Below are 17,317 nucleotides of genomic sequence, written 5' to 3' on the forward strand. Positions count from 1 at the left end.
GGTCGATGAGGACTGCCCTCCTTCCACATCCACCCCTCCCCTCACAACATACCCTCTCACTTCCTTGAAGGCAGCCGAGGTGGTTTTGTTGTAACCAGTGCTGCAGTCAGGGAGCAAATTTTGCTTTCCGTCTTCCTGCAAAAAGTCAGTCTTCCTCGTCATGCTAACACGCAGCTTCTGTAACCATATTTCACTCTTTTTGCCTCTCACACATGGGTGCCTTGCTATTGACCTGCTTAGCCCCACAGCAGCTAATTCGAATTACTGGTCACATGTATTGTAATTATTAGAAGTCCATTTGTGAATAAACACTGCAGAAGCCCTTACACTGCACTACAGGAAGTGAAATCCACTTTTTGCGCTGCCTACCTCCCTATAGACTAGGGGTCTCAAACATGCGGCCCACTGGCCAAATGCGGCTCGCGAGACGTTATTCTGCGGCCTGCACTTTAATATGACAATTTAATGTTGGTGCGGCCCGCGAGTTTAATATAAACGGCGCTTGACAGCGTCATACTTGTCAACGTTGCCAATTTTCCCGGGAGTCCCCCTGAATTTCAGGGCATCCATTTTCATGAAATCCCTGCCGATTTCTACCCAATCAACAGCATTCAGGGGGTGCCATAATGGAGTTGCCTTTAGCGCCCTCTACATCCTGTACACGCAGCATGCAAGTCCAGTTATATGTTGCAAATGTCAATGCAGTACGCACGTGTGAATAGCAAGCCATATTTGATCAACAGCCATACCGGTCACACTGACGGTGGCCGTAAAAAAACTTTTGACACTGTTACAAATATGTGCCAGACTGTGAACCCACACCAAACAAGAATGACAAACACATTTCAGGAGAACATCCGCACTGTAATACAACATAAACACAACAAAACAAATACCCAGAATCCCATTCATCCCTGACTCTTCCGGGCTACAATATACACACCCCCGCTACCACCAACCCCCCACGCCCCCACCCTCTCTACTTGCGTCGGTTGAGGGGGTGTATGTAGCCTGGGAGAGATAGGGCTGCAAGGTGTTCTCGGTATTTGTTCTCTTGTGTTTAAGTTGTGTTAGGGTGCGGATGTTCTCCCAAAATATGTTTGTCATTCTTGTTTGGTGTGCGTTCAAAGTGTGGCGCATATTTGTAGCAGTGTTAAAGTTGTTTATACGGCCACCCTCAGTGTGACCTGTATGGCTGTTGACAAAGTACGTCTTGCAGCCGCTAAGATTGTACTGCACAAGTCCCACACAACATGATACAAAAAGTCACTATGGACATGTTCCATAAATATTGATGTTAAATATATCTTTTTTTGTGAAGAAATGTGTAGAATTAAGTTCATGAATCCAGATGGATCTCTATTAAAATCCCCAAAGAGGGCACTTTAAGTTGATGATTACTTCTATGTGTAGAAACCTTTATTTTTAATTGAATTATTTTTTTATTTTTCAACAAGTTTTTTAGTTATTTTTATATCTTTTTTTCCGAATAGTACAAGAAAGACCACTACAAATTGGCAATATTTTGCACTGTGATACAATTTAATCAATCAGTAACTAATGACATAGTGCTGTATTTTACTTCTTTATCTCTTTTTTCCAACCAAAAATGCTTTCCTCTGATTAGGACGTGCTTGAATTTAAACAAATTTCACAGGGGGTACATCACTGAAAAAAGGTTGAGAACCACTGTTGTAGAGGACGTTAAAGGCAGTGCAGTCACGGAAGCCCTTAATAATGTCGGCCCGGTGAAAATTGGGTCAAATTCGGGAAAATGGTTGCACCGGTGCACTGAAATTCAGGAGTCTCCCGGAAAAATCATGAGGGTTGGCAAGTATGTTTCTAGGGCGGGAAAGCCATTCACAGAAGGTGAATTAATTAAAAAGTGCATGTTAGATTTTTTTAAGAAATATTTCCTTGCGGCCCAGCGTCACCCAGTTTCTGCATCCAGTGGCCCCCAGGTAAATTGAGTTTGAGACCCCTGCTATAGATTATCCTCCCCCTCCCTATTTTGAATCTTAAGAAAATTGTTCTTCTGAGTGCCTAACCTCATTTGCAGACCATTTGTGAAATTTAATGCCGCAAAAGCCAGAGTAGTTATACATGCTTGTTTAAAATATTTACAGCAAAAATTTAAATGTAATGTTGAAAGGACTCAGCTTGTGAACATCAAACTTTGAAAATAATTCAATGAGTTGCATGTTTTAAGTCAAATGCATGAATTTCTATGGAGGGACAATGCTGTCTCCCGAGCAGTAGGTTGCATTGATTGATTGATTGAAACTTTTATTAGTAGATTGCAGATAAACTGAACACTTACAACAGTGTAGTAATTAAAATTATATGTCAATGCTAAATCAGCAAGTGTATAATCACTTGTGTAAAAAAAAATAAAAAAAAATCATGAAATTACTCTGCTCAAAAGTGTTAAAACAAAACTGCTCTGGCTAAGAAACGAAAGGTGTTTTTCCCCACTTTGCCAATAGATGGAGACACATTTCCATTACCAGGCATATACACAGAGAAAAGAGTGGCACAAAGCATCTGTCCCAGCTCTGGGGCCTCATTGAAAAAAAAATAAAAAATGTCGGGTGGCCAATGTGCATGTGTGCTTAAAATATACATACATAAACATATATATATACATATACACACAAATATATATATATATATATATATATATATATATATATATATACTGTATATATATATATATATATACAGTACATATACATATATATATACATATACATATATACATACATACGTACATATACAAACGTGTATATATATATATATATATACACATTCATTCATACATACATACATATATATACATACGCGTGTATGTACATATATATACACATACATATATATACATACGTGTATATATGTATATATACACATACATACATATATATACATACGTGTATATATATACACACATACATATATATACATACATACATATATACATATACATACGTGTATATATATACACACATACATATATATACATACATACATATATATACATACGTGTATATATATATACACACATACATATATACATATATATACATACATACATACATACATATATACATGCATACATACATATATACATGCATACATATATACACATATATACATACATACATACATATATACACGTATACACATACATACATATATATATACATACATACATACAAACATATATAATGTATATACAGTATATATATACATACATACATATACGTATACATATACACATATTAATAAATATATACACACACATACATATATATATATATATATACATACATTATATATATATACATATATACATGTACATATATATACACACATATATACACATATATATACATATATACATATATACACATATATACATATATACATATATACATATATATGTATATATATATATATATACACACATATATATATACATTAGATTAGATTAGATTAGATTAGATTAGATAGAACTTTATTAATTCCGTCAGGAAAATGACAGTTTTCAGCACAATCCCATTCAAGATCAGACAAACATTACAGGGAGACAGAACAGGATCGCTGACGGGTCTGCCGGCTTCCAGCGCCCCTTACAAAAAAGATGAGATAAAGGTAAACAAAGGGGGGGGAAAGGGAGAAAAAAATAGAAGATTAAAATAAAATTAAAAAATCGGTCTTCGCCTGGGCCCTGGAGAGGGGGTGCAAACTGAGGCCAAGGGAAAAAAAACAACTCATAGCCATAGAACACATCCCTCTTACATGTGTGTAAGAGGGAAACATCAAACATCAAAGAACACAGAGGACATTAAAGACATTAAAGCAGCAGATACAACCAGACACTTCTACATACAGCTATGAATAAAAAGTAAAAGAAACATATCCACTGTGGTGGCCTCTGCGGTGTTCCACGCCATCGTCCGCTGGGGTGGACGAAGCATGGCCAGAAACAGGAGCAGACCCAACAAAGCAACCAAGACAGCCGACTCCACTCTCGGCCAGTGTCCAGTCCGCATGGATGAGCGAGGATACGTCCAAGGTGACTGAGGTGTCTGACACCTGCTCACCCAGCCAAGACACCGCAAAGCCTCTCCGTCCCAGCGCACAGTGCTAGCTCCGCATCTCCTCCAGTCCCTCCAAACCGACTCCGGTGTATCAGAGACCCAGCAGCTGGTCTCCATGGCCAAAAGGCTCCCGGGAGGCAGTTCCAGAAGTCCACAAAAAAAGCACCACAGAGGTCACGAAAGTGCCACCCCTTGTCACACACTTCCAAAGGGTCCCGGACCAAAAGGCAAAAAAATATAATAACACATGAAAACAAGAGGGAAACACAAAAGGGTGACACAAGAGCACAGAGCTCTTGCCAACAGCAGCCACTACAGCAGCGCAATCTTGGGAAAAAAAAAATAAAATAAAAAAAAATATATATATATACACACACACACACACACACACACACACACACACGGGACAGTATGGTTTTGCAGCCTGAATCTTTCGGGAGAAAGAACCCAAATAAACTACGGAAAGCCCTACAGAGCAATACCCCCAGGAGATCCCGAGAGGGGGGGAGGATGAGATCTCCAATACGATGGACCAAAGATTAACGACCCCCGCAAACGAACTGACTACAAGTATGACATGTATCTGCGGCAAGCTGTGCAAAATTCAACGTCGCTTAAGAATCCATCAGGCCAGAATGGAATGTTTGGAGCGGGAGATCGAGGTTCAACGCACAGGTCCTAGACCTGGTGAGACGCAGGAGGAGCCCAGACAGGAGACACCCCACAGATCCCAGTCCCTCCACGTACCAGAGTCTCTCAATCCCAGCAGAGTAGTTCCACAGCAGCGGATTAAATGACCCCAAGCAAACAGATGGAGCAGGTAGCTGCAGTTTGATGAGGACGAATCCAACATCATCCAAGCCAAAGCCAAAGGAGATGTCGACAGCAGGCTCCAGGCAATGAGTACCGTCATCGTCAGCTATGGCTCAGAAAGATTTGGACGGATGGAGAAGGGCAACACTGAGGGAAACCGCTACACCATGAACCGCAGGGCCACTAAGATACACCAACTGCGCCAGGAGCTTCGAACCCTCAGGAAACAGTTCAAGAGAGCTGCTGAGGAGGACAAACAACCTTTAAAAGAGCTGCGTAACATCCTGCGGAAGAAGCTGACAACTCTCCACAGAGCAGAGTGGCACAGGAGGCGTGGAAGAGAGAGAGCTAGGAAGCGAGCAGTCTTCATTGCCAACCTCTTCCGGTTTGCTAAACAGCTGCTCGGGGACAAGCGCAGTGGCAGGCTTGATTGCCCAAGAGAGGAAGTGAATCGCTTTCTCCAGAATACCATGAGCGACCCACTGAGGGGACAGAGCGCTCATCAGCCCTGCACCACCAACAGCAGAGTTCCAGTTGACAGAGACCAGTTTGAAGGAGGTTGAAGAAGTCATCAAGGCAGCTCGCTCAGCATCTACTCCGGGCCCCCGTGGTGTACCTTACCTCGTCTACAAGCGCTGTCCAGGGCTTCTCAAACATCTGTGGAATACTTTGAAGATGATCTGGCGAAGGGGGAGAGTAGCTAACCAGTGGAGGTGTGCAGAGGGAGTTTGGATCCCCAAGGAGGAGGACTTGGAAAAACATCAACCAGTTTCGGACTATATCACTTCAGAGTGTGGAAGGGAAGGTGTTCTTCAGCATCGTCTCCCGAAGACTGACCGAGTTTCTCCTCAAGAACAACTACATCGACACTTCAGTGCAGAAGGAGGGGATTCTTGGAGTTCCAGGCTGTGCACAACGGTGTTGTCACACAGCTCATCAGAGAGGCCCATGAGAGCAGAGGGGAACTTGCTGTGTTGTGGTTGGACCTGACTAACGCCTATTGGTCGATCGCACACAAGCTAGTTGAGCTTGCACTACACCGCCACCATGTTCCCAGCAAGATCAAGGACTTGATCCTGGATTATTACAATAACTTCAGGCTCCAGGTCACTTCTGGGCCGATAACCTCTGACTGGCATCGCCTTGAGAAAGGAATAATAACAGTATGCACCATCTCTGTTGTCCTTTTTACACTGGCGATGAATATGGTGGTAAAGTCTGCTGAGGTGGAATGCTGAGTGCCTCTGTCCAGATCAGGTGTTCGACAGTCCCCCATTAGAGCCTATATGGATGACCTTACCATCACAACATCATTAGTACCAGGGAGCAGGTGGATCCTGCAGGGATTGGAGATGCTCATTGGATGGGCCAGCATGAGTTTCAAGCCTGCAAACTCAAGGTCCATGGTGCTGAAGAGGGGTAAGGTGGTCAACAACTTCCGATTCTCAATCTCAGGAACGGTGAATCCATCCATCACGGAGCAACCAGTCAAGAGCTTTCTTTGACTCCAGCCTGAAGGACTCTGCTGCTATCCAGAAGTCTACTTAAGGGCTTGGAGGTTGGCTCACCAAAGTAGACAAGTCTGACCTGCCTGGTAGATTCAAAGCCTGGATCTATCCGCACTCTATCCTTCCCAGAGTCCTGTGGCTTCTCCTTGTATATGCAGTCCCAGTAACAACAGTGGAATCCTTTGAAAGGAAGATCAGCAGCTTTCTGCGGAAATGGCTGGGTCTTCCCCGCAGCCTCAACAGCGCTGCTCTGTACGGGACAAGCAACATTCTGCAGCTACCCTTCAGTGGGCTCACTGATGAATTCAAGATAGCACGCACAAGAGAAGCCCTACAGTACAGAGACTCCAGGGACAGCAAGGTGTCATCAGCTGGGATTGAAGTGAGGACAGGAAGAATAGAGTTTTATTGTCATTATTGCAATGAACAGGTTCAAAGAACAACAAAATTGGAGCAGCTCCTCCTAAGGTGCATATACAATATGGTAGTATAAATTAAAAAATAAATAAATAAATAAAAAATAAATTAAAAAAAAAGATAGAGATGACAGGAAGTGAAAGACAGAAAAGGCAGTGGAGGTGGCTGAGTCACGCCTTAGGCAAAAAGCACCGGTTGGCATCGTAGCAACAGGGAGAACAAGCTTGGGCTACTTTCTAAAGACCCAAGTCAGCCAGGCTGATTAGACATCTATTCCAGGAAGGGGTCCGAGCAGGCTTGGAGGAAGAGCGAGTGGGCAGGGTAGTGAGACTCTGGCAACAGGGGGCATGGACAAGATGGGAGGGCACGTTGCAGTGCAAAGTCACCTGGTCAAACATCATGCAGGCAGACTTCCACCGCATCCGGTTACTCGTGGCAGCAGTCTATGATTCCCTCCCTAGCCCAGCAAACCTCTATGTTTGGGGGCAGAGCGCGACATCCTCCTGCTCCCTTTGCTCCGGAAGAGGCTCCTTGGAACATCTCCTCAGCAGTTGCCCAAAGTCTCTGGCTGATGGTCGCTATCGCTGGTGTCATGACCAGGTACTCAAAGCAGTTGCTGAGAGCATAGCCTCAGCCATCAGCACCAGCAAGCAACATCATGCGCCAAAGAAGGCAATGTCTTATCAAAGCTGGAGAGAGACCTTGCGCACGTCCAAAGACAACAACACAACTCCTTCACACAGCTCCTGATTGGCAGCTAAACGTTGACCTGGGAAAACAACTGAAGTTCCCCGAACACATTGTAAAAACATCTCTACGGCCATGATCATCATTTCAGAGGCTTCGAAACATCTTATCATGCTGGAACTAACAGTGCCTTGGGAGGAGCGGATTGAGGATGCCAACGAAAGGAAACGTGCCAAGTATCAGGAACTGGTGGAGGACTGCAGGGGCAGGGGCTGGAGGACCAAAAAGTTCTATTTTGGTTTCATCTGACCACATGACATTCTCCCAATCCTCTGCTGTATCATCTATGTATCCATTTTGGTATAAACTCAACTCGTCGTGTTTGGAGGAAGAAGAATACTGAGTAGCATCCCAATGAACACCATACCTACTGTGAAGCATGGGGGTTGAAACATCATGCTTTGGGGCTGTTTTTCTGCTAAGGGGACAGGCCAATTGATCCGTGTTAAGGAAAAAATGAATGGGGCCATGTATTGTGAGATTTTGAGCCAAACCCTCCTTCCATCAGTAAGAGCTTTGAATGGTTGACCAAATACTTATTGTCCACCATAATTTACAAATTCTTTAAAATTCCTACAATGTGAATTCCTGGATTTTTTTTCACATTCTGTCCCTCACAGTTGAAGTGTACCTATGGTGAAAATTACAGACCTCTGTCATTATTTTATGTGGGAGAACTTGCACAATCGGTGGCTGACTAAATACTTTTTGCTGCACTGTATATAAAAATATATATACATATATATGCATATATGTATATATATATATATATACATATATATATGCACACACATATATATACATGTATACACATATATACACACACACACACACATATATATATATATATATTCATAGATATATACATATATACACATATAAACATATACATAGATATATATACACATATAAACATATACATAGATATATATATATATACACATATATACATAGATATATATACATAGATATATACATATACACATACATATACACGCATGAATGAATACATACATACATACATGCATATATATACACATATATATATACACATATACATATACATACATATACATATACACATATATATACATACACATATATATACATTATATATACATATATAGATACTAGGGCTGGGCAACGATTAAAAATTTTAATCAAAATTAATCGCACTATTTCTCCGATTAATCGCGATTAACTGCATTGTATACGCAAAGCCCAATAATGAATTCAAAAGTAGTGTGTAGTGCAACTTTATTGGAATATTCTCCCACATGAACAAAAGCGCCAAAACATTTGTTGTGCAAACACAATTTAAATCAGTCCTTGTTAAACAGTAGCAGTTAAATAGCATATTTTATGAAAATCAATTTAAGCTTATTGCCACTGCCAGAGTATTTAAGTTATCCTGTTTGTTATGGAAAATAAATATAATCTACATACAAATCTCTGAGCCACAATCATAACATCTGAACAGGCAATTTCTGAGGTAACAGCAGAAACATTTTTTTATCAGGGATCTTATGTTTAAAAAACCTATATTATAGGTAGTGGGCTGTTTTAGGGAATTTTTGATCAAATTATCCGTAGTAGCAATATTAATAATGTTGTGTTTATTCTGCGCAGTGCACTTAAAACAATCATGACCATATCTAGGAATTGATATGATGGGAATTTTCCGATTGTTTGCTTGGTGCTTTGATAAACTGAACGCATCATATACATATTGTGATGTTATGAGCCAGGGAAAAAAAGAACTACCCTACCCAGCATGCAACAGGAGTGACGAGCATGCGCGGTAGCCCGGTATAGGTTGTGTGTCGCCATGACGGCATCTTGTATGTTGTGATATGCACGCTCTGAAAGCAAACTTTAAGAATTCAGCCAACACGCCTCGTCTGCATTATTCATGAATAGACAACACATATACTCCGCTGCTTCACAGGCCGCTGGATGTAGCCGGCAAAGTATTCCCATGCTAGCTAGCCGGTCTAGCAAGCACGCGTCATTCAGTCCAAAACGGCACGATCTATCCACATTCAGAATTGTCTGGCGGTCGTAAGTGATCCCGGAGTGACCACGCTGTAAGCCAGCCATGAAATTTGCAGAATTGTCTGGTATTTTTGCCAAATGATCCATCTTTACCAAGAGCCCCTCGACGCCGAAGCCCGTCCGGGCGTCGCCATCTTGCTAAGAAAGTGTTAACAAAATAAAAGCATGTAAACAACATACGCAAATGTGCGATAAAATAATTGTCGGCGTTAATCGATTGATGAGTTAACTCGTAATTAACGCATTAATTTGCCCACCCCTAATATATATATATATATATTTATATATATATATACATACATACATACATATATGTGTGTATGTGGACTTCGAACGCTGATGGGCCGGTTTGCCCCAGGTTGCTTTGAAAGTTTTCGATTTCCTTGTACCCTCCACAGGATAAAGAAAACGAGCAAAGCGGCCCCAGAACAGAACTAAGCCTAATTAATGTTTCACAGTGCGTTCAGTGTCCCTTTTTTGTGAGCTTCATTTTAATGTCTGCCTATACATTGAGCTGATGTAACTTAATGTCTAAGAGGCCTCATTTACACGTTAGAGATGTTTAAAGTGTGATGATAATCTTTTAGCTTTTCTTATTTACCAATAAAAAATTTGCGCTATAGCTCGCTGTTAACAGCTCACAAATGCTCTTAATTTGTGGAGGTAAATGTGTTTGATCATAAAGCAATGTATGGACAAACACTTTTCAAGCAGAAAATAAACAGAATGTCTGGAACTTTTGACAACAGAGCACACAGCAGACAATAAGGAAGTCTTTGGTGATGTGTCTTTTTAAAATACAATGAATTACTATAATTATTAAACATAATTTATTAACACAGTACAGTACTATACTTTTGCGACTATAAGACGCACTCAAAACAATTTCATTTATTAAAAAAATCGACCGTGTGCCTTATAACCTTGTGCGCCTTGTCTGTGTATTATTTCTTGTTGTGTTTACTGAGTTTATGTGCTACTAAATGTAATGATAAGAAAAAACAGTAGATGGCAGTCACTGATTAGAGATACTTGTGGACTGCAGGTTGAAGCCTGTTCAATGAATGACGCTAGCAAGGAGTTGTAAGCAAGCTACACCAAAACGTTGATGTTTCTTTGACAGTATAGAACATTACACACAGCGCTAAAAAATCTGTAAAAATGTTTTAGTAGGACTTTGGTGAGCTACGAAGCCACACTGCTTGGATTGTCAAAGCATTACGGTTACTGTAGTCAGATGTACTGTGATTCAATATACAGGTATTATTACCGTGTGTGTGTATAAGGACCCCAAAATGGCACCTATTAGGAGACATTATCTCGCTTTTTTTTTTGCAAGACCAACTTTCCGTACGTTTCATTGTGTATTTGGGATCTGGGTAAGTCCTGAAAACTTGCACACGTCTGCCATTGTAATCCGCGCCGTAGTGATAAAGGTATTTATTTTTCTCTACCCTCTTGTTTTGGGCCTTCATCCTCTATTGTTACCATTTCTAGTACAAAGTAATGTTTTGTTTGAACTTAATCTGTGAGTAGACAACCAATGGATGCGCTAACAATTACAAAAAAAATGACAGGGAGAAGTGGAGCCACGTAAATAGGACCCACCCACAAAACAGCGCATCCTAAAGAGAGGGTCTGAAGCGGCTTGAAGATGGTCTGTAAAACATAATCAATGCAACATTTTGACCAAAGAAGCACCATTACATGTTATGTGGACCAAGAGCAAGTGTTTTAATGTACAAAAAAAAATAATGATATTATAATACGCATTATTCTCCGGTGCGCCTTGTGCATGAAAATTGACATGAATAGATCTGTTCATCAACAGTGCGCCTTATTATGTATATATACTGTTCTTTCATAATTATGGCCCTTTGGGTATCACGTTTTATGTCAATAAACGAGCAGTTTAAGCAGTCACTTTTTCATAACAGCAACATGGTGGATAGGATAGGTAGACCAGCTTAAACAGGTTCTACTGTAATAATGGTTTTAAAATGAAATTGTAAAAACTAAGTAAAAATCAAGAAATACCATCATGTCAAGGTATTTGGCATACAGATGGTCTTCAAATGTATACTGTTGCCTATGTATTTATGCACCAAATGGCAAACTGGTGCTTGAGGCATCAATCCCCATCCGGATGACAGGTCACTTACTCCTGATCTCAATGAGCCACCTGCATTGTGCTACAGGCACTGCAGCTAATGTGTCTAATCGCTAACAATTATAGAAGATCAAGCTTCGGCGGTTAGTTTCAAGGAGAAACAATCAGCTCAGACCCAGGAGAGACAAAGACGTCATCTAATGTGACTGTCAAAACTCGAAATGTGTCATGATCAGGAAGCTCTAATGCAGTCTGTGTGATTTGTGTTGCAGTGCCTGGTTTTCAGGCTACGGGGCAGGGCCACCTGCGCGCACACCTGATACCCATTTTTTCCTAACTACTCAAGCTCTCCAGTTGTTTACTCGGCACCAGTACAAATCCTGATGGTTCACCTCTCCAGCCGTGTTCATCTTCTCTGCCATGGCTCCACTCACACTTCACATTCCTGTGGCTTTGTCCCGGCGCTACAGTGTAGTGTTAACGGTTTCCTCTAAACACCTTTTGTGTGTGTTTTCAGTTTCTCCACATTTTTGTGTGCATCCTTAGTTATTTTTGCTCACTCCTTTTTGAGTGCACTTTTTGTTATTGTTAATATCTCTTCTCTGCGGTGGGGTCCTACTTAGTCCGGCAAAGGCCGATCGTGACAAAATATGACACCAGATATCCAATAAATAATTTTCAAATCCCATTTTTTCTGTCCCAATTGTCACATTATGTCTTTGTGAATATCTGTGATGTGTGAGTGCACAAGTGCGCTCTCCTACCCCAGGCAGAAGGCCTTCTGGTGGTGTGGGTGACAGCATTTCTCCGTGTGGTCCTTGGGGCGTGCACAGCTGCGGTGACATGGTGGGGGATTCATCTATGTAGGGCAGGGTCTCAGAGCCATCTTGAGACTTTCCATCCTCCGGCCCGTCACCGTCGTAGCCATCTGTGTTGTAGTTAAAATCTGGCGGAAAAGGTAAGAGTCAGTTTTGCGTTGTGGAGGAAAGTTGAACAACTTTATATGCTGGGTTAAGTTTTCTTAAAACCACATTCAAAAGTAAAATTGTTACGGTCAAATAAACTATTGTTCTGCCTTCCCAATCATAGAAAATCCTGTATTAGTCATGTAATGATGTTGTAACTGGCCCTGCGATGAGATGGCGACTTGTCCAGGGTGTAAACGCGCCTTCCGCCTGATTGTAGCTGAGATAGACACCAGCACCCCCTGCGATCCCAAAGGGAATAAGCGGTAGAAAATAGATGGATGGATGATGTTGTAACTCTAATATGTATCCCTTGAGTACGTTTATGTCATCAAACCTGAGAGGAATCAATTATGTCCTTCACCTCTTTGCTCCTCGTTCAGGAACAGAGGCACTCAAAAGGTCGCTTTTGAAGTTGTGTGTTTTCATGTGATGATAAAAAAAAAACTTCATCCTTATGTTCATGAGGCCACCTCTGAACCACCCTTGATAAGCCTGTCCTGTGAACACTTTACAGAGGACAGCTCTAAGGATTTTTGTTTTTAGGCTTCGCTACACATTGGAAAATAAAGCCTGTAACCTCTAACAACGAGATGTGAGTCAGCTACAGACATGTGAGCTTTACGTTTGATTATTATTAGTTTGGGCAGTAAATTAACTTGCACAATCGGTGGCTGACTAAATACTTTTTTGCCCCACTGTGTGTATATATATATATATATATATATATATATATATATATATATATATATATATATATATATATATATATATATATAATTTACTAATAAATTCTTTAAAATTCCTACAATGTGAATTCCTGAATTTGTTTTTTCACATTTTGTCTCTCACAGTTGAAGTGTACCTATGATGAAAATTACAGACATCTGTCATCATTTTAAGTGGCAGAACTTGCACAATCGGTGGCTGACTAAATACTTTTTTGCCCCACTGTATGTATGTATGTATATATGTATATATATATATACACATATATATATATATATATATATATATATATATATATATATATATATATATATATATATATATATATATATAATATATATATATATATTATAAGCGGTAGAAAATGGATGGATGGATGATATATACATCATCCAGGTGTACCGAACGAGTTTCCACACAGACATATTAAGTAGCGTACTGCACGTTGTGTAAACAATACTCAAAATGCCGGACATTTGAGGCATTTAAGAAACTGCGCCCTGACAGCTTCGCAAAAGAGGACATGTCCGGTGAAAAGAGGACGTATGGTCAGTCTATGACTACTAGCATGCTAGCAGCGACCTGGCGAGGTCCTGACCACACGTCCTCCCCTCAGCAAACCCAAACACCCCCACCCCCTGCCCGGGAAGGAAGCTACTCCCCCGCCACCGTGACCACCACTTCCCGAAGACAGCTGGCACTCCACTCGGCGACGGAAAGTTTCTGTGAGTATGGCTTCCTGCGCTTCGTGCACTTTACTCATGGATAGGTTGGCTCTGCTAGAGAGCCGTGTCCGCCAGTTAGAGCAGTGTAATTTCGTAACTTTAGATGTTGCGGACACATCTGCTAGCGTTAGCTGTAGCGAGCTAACTAGCCCAGCTTGTAGCAGCCCTAAGCGGCCTACAAGCTACGGTGTACCGGTTGAGACGCATAATAGATTTAGCCCTTTAGCTAGTCCTACACCCCAGTCTACCGGGCACCACACTTTAGTTATAGGGGACTCCATCACCCGAAACATAAAGCTTAGCAAACCAGCCACAATTAAGTGTATTCCCGGGGGCAGAGCACCTGACATTGAAGCTAATCTTAGGGAGCTAACTCGCAACAGGTCTAGTAAGCACGTACGGCAGGCTAACCGCACCACTAGTTATGCGAATATAGTAATACACGTTGGCTCCAATGACGTTAGGATGAGACAATCAGAGATTACAAAGAGAAACATAGCCAGGGCTTGTAATCTCGCCAGAAAGATGTCCAGGCATCGAGTAATTGTCTCTGGCCCCCTGCCTGGGAGAGGCAATGATGAGAGATATAGCAGATTAGTCTCTCTTAACAGGTGGCTGGATAGCTTCTGCAGACAACAGGGATTTACGTTTATTGATAATTGGCCCTCTTTCTGGGGCAAACCTGGCTTGCTGAGGAGAGACGGCCTTCACCCTAACCAGGAAGGCGCTATCCTCTTGTCTCGGAACATAGACTTCGCATTGAGCCACATTTGACTAACTGCACTAGAGCAAGCCCGGTCACAGGCAATTACAGAGCCTGCTAGCCTGGGTATGGAGTCAGTTAAGTTAGAACTAGCCAGCGCCAGGCTGGATGATCCCTGTACACATACCAATTTTCGTAGAATAATACACAACTCACAAAATGTTTTTTCTACTGTGTCTATGACTTCGTCAGAGTTAGACATGCGTTCTACTGAGGTGGCAAATTATGATGCGTTCAGTTTATCGCAGCGCCAAGTAGACAATCTGAAAATTCCCGTCATATCAATTCCTAGATATGGTCGTAATTATTTTAAGTACACTGCGCATAATAAACGCAACATTATTAATATTGCTACTACGGATAATTTTATCAACAACTCCTTAAAACAGCCCACTACCTATAATATGGGCTTTCTAAACATCAGATCTTTGTCTCCCAAAACGTTATTAGTCAATGAGGTCATTAGAGACAACAACCTTAACGTCATCGGTCTTAGCGAAACCTGGCTTAAACCAGACGACTTTTTTGCGATAAATGAGGCATCCCCTCCTAACTATACGAATGCGCATATTGCCCGTCACCTCAAAAGGGGAGGGGGTGTCGCACTAATATACAACGAAAACTTTAACTTTAGTCCTAACTTAAATAATAAATATAAATCGTTTGAGGTGCTTTCTATGAAGTCTGCCACACCTCTGCCTCTGTGCCTGGCCGTTATCTACCGCCCCCCAGGGCCCTATTCGGACTTTATTAGTGAATTCTCAGAGTTTGTTGCTGATCTAGTGACGCACGCCGATAATATAATTATAATGGGGGACTTTAATATCCATATGAATACCCCATTAGACCCACCGTGCGTGGCGCTCCAGACTATAATTGATAGCTGTGGTCTTACACAAATAATAAATGAACCGACGCATCGCAGCGGTAATACGATAGACCTAGTGCTTGTCAGAGGTATCACCGTCTCAAAAGTTATGATACTCCCGTATACTAAAGTAATGTCCGATCATTACCTTATAAAATTCGAAGTTCAGACTCATGTTTGGCAAGCTAATAATAATAATAACTGCTATAGCAGCCGCAACATTAATGCTGCCACAACGACGACTCTTGCGGACCTACTGCCCTCGGTAATGGCACCGTTCCCAAAGTATGTGGGCTCTATTGATAACCTCACTAACAACTTTAACAACGCCCTGCGCGAAACCATTGATAGTATAGCACCGCTGAAGTTAAAAAAGGCTCCAAAAAGGCGTACGCCATGGTTTACTGAAGAAACTAGAGCTCAGAAATTATTATGTAGAAAGCTGGAACGCAAATGGCGCACGACTAAACTTGAGGTGCACCATCAAGCATGGAGTGATAGTTTAATAACTTATAAACGCATGCTTACCTTAGCTAAAACTAATTATTACTCAAATCTCATCCGCATTAATAAAAACGATCCAAAATTTTTGTTTAGTACAGTAGCATCGCTAACCCAACAAGGGACTCCTTCCAGTAGCTCCACCCATTCGGCAGATGACTTTATGAAGTTCTTTAATAAGAAAATTGAACTTATTAGAAAGGAGATTAAAGACAATGCGTCCCAGCTACAACGGGGTTATAGTAACACAGATACGATTGTATATACGGCGGATACTGCAAATATCCAAAATAGTTTCTCTCGTTTTGATGAAATAACATTAGAAGGATTGTTACAACGTGTAAATGGAATAAAACAAACAACATGTTTACTTGACCCACTTCCTGGGAAACTTATCAAGGAGCTTTTTGTATTATTAGGTCCATCAGTGCTAAATATTATAAACTTATCACTTTCCTCGGGCACTGTTCCCGTTGCATTCAAAAAAGCGGTTATTCATCCTCTCCTTAAAAGACCTAACCTCGATCCAGACCTCATGGTAAACTACCGACCGGTGTCTCACCTTCCCTTTATTTCGAAAATCCTCGAAAAAATTGTTGCAGAGCAGCTAAATGAGCACTTAGCGTTTAACAATCTATGTGAAACCTTTCAATCCGGTTTCAGGGCAAATCACTCGACTGAGACAGCCCTCGCAAAACTGACTAATGATCTATTGCTAACGATGGACTCTGATGCGTCATCTATGTTGCTGCTCCTCGATCTTAGCGCTGCTTTCGATACCGTCGATCATAATATTTTATTAGAACGTATCAAAATACGAATTGGTATTTCAGACTCAGCCCTGTCATGGTTTAACTCTTATCTTACTGATAGGATGCAGTGCGTCTCCTATAACAGTGTGACCTCGGACTATGTTAAGGTAACGTGTGGAGTTCCCCAGGGTTCGGTCCTTGGCCCTGTACTCTTCAGCATCTACATGCTGCCGCTAGGTGACGTCATACGCAAATACGGTATTA

General features: G+C 41.3%; 1 protein-coding gene across 2 annotated transcripts in view; it reads right to left on the bottom strand.

Moving 5' to 3' along the window:
• The window catches only part of abr (ABR activator of RhoGEF and GTPase), a 257,716-nt gene that overhangs the window by 145,586 nt on the left and 94,813 nt on the right, over positions 1-17,317 (bottom strand). For both annotated transcript variants that reach the window (XM_061897920.1, XM_061897921.1), the window contains exon 2: positions 12,515-12,696. In XM_061897920.1, coding sequence (XP_061753904.1) covers positions 12,515-12,696 — 182 coding nt within the window. The remainder of the gene's footprint in view (positions 1-12,514; positions 12,697-17,317) is intronic.

This window comes from Nerophis ophidion, linkage group LG04, assembly GCF_033978795.1.
Source record: "Nerophis ophidion isolate RoL-2023_Sa linkage group LG04, RoL_Noph_v1.0, whole genome shotgun sequence".
NCBI lineage: Eukaryota > Metazoa > Chordata > Actinopteri > Syngnathiformes > Syngnathidae > Nerophis > Nerophis ophidion.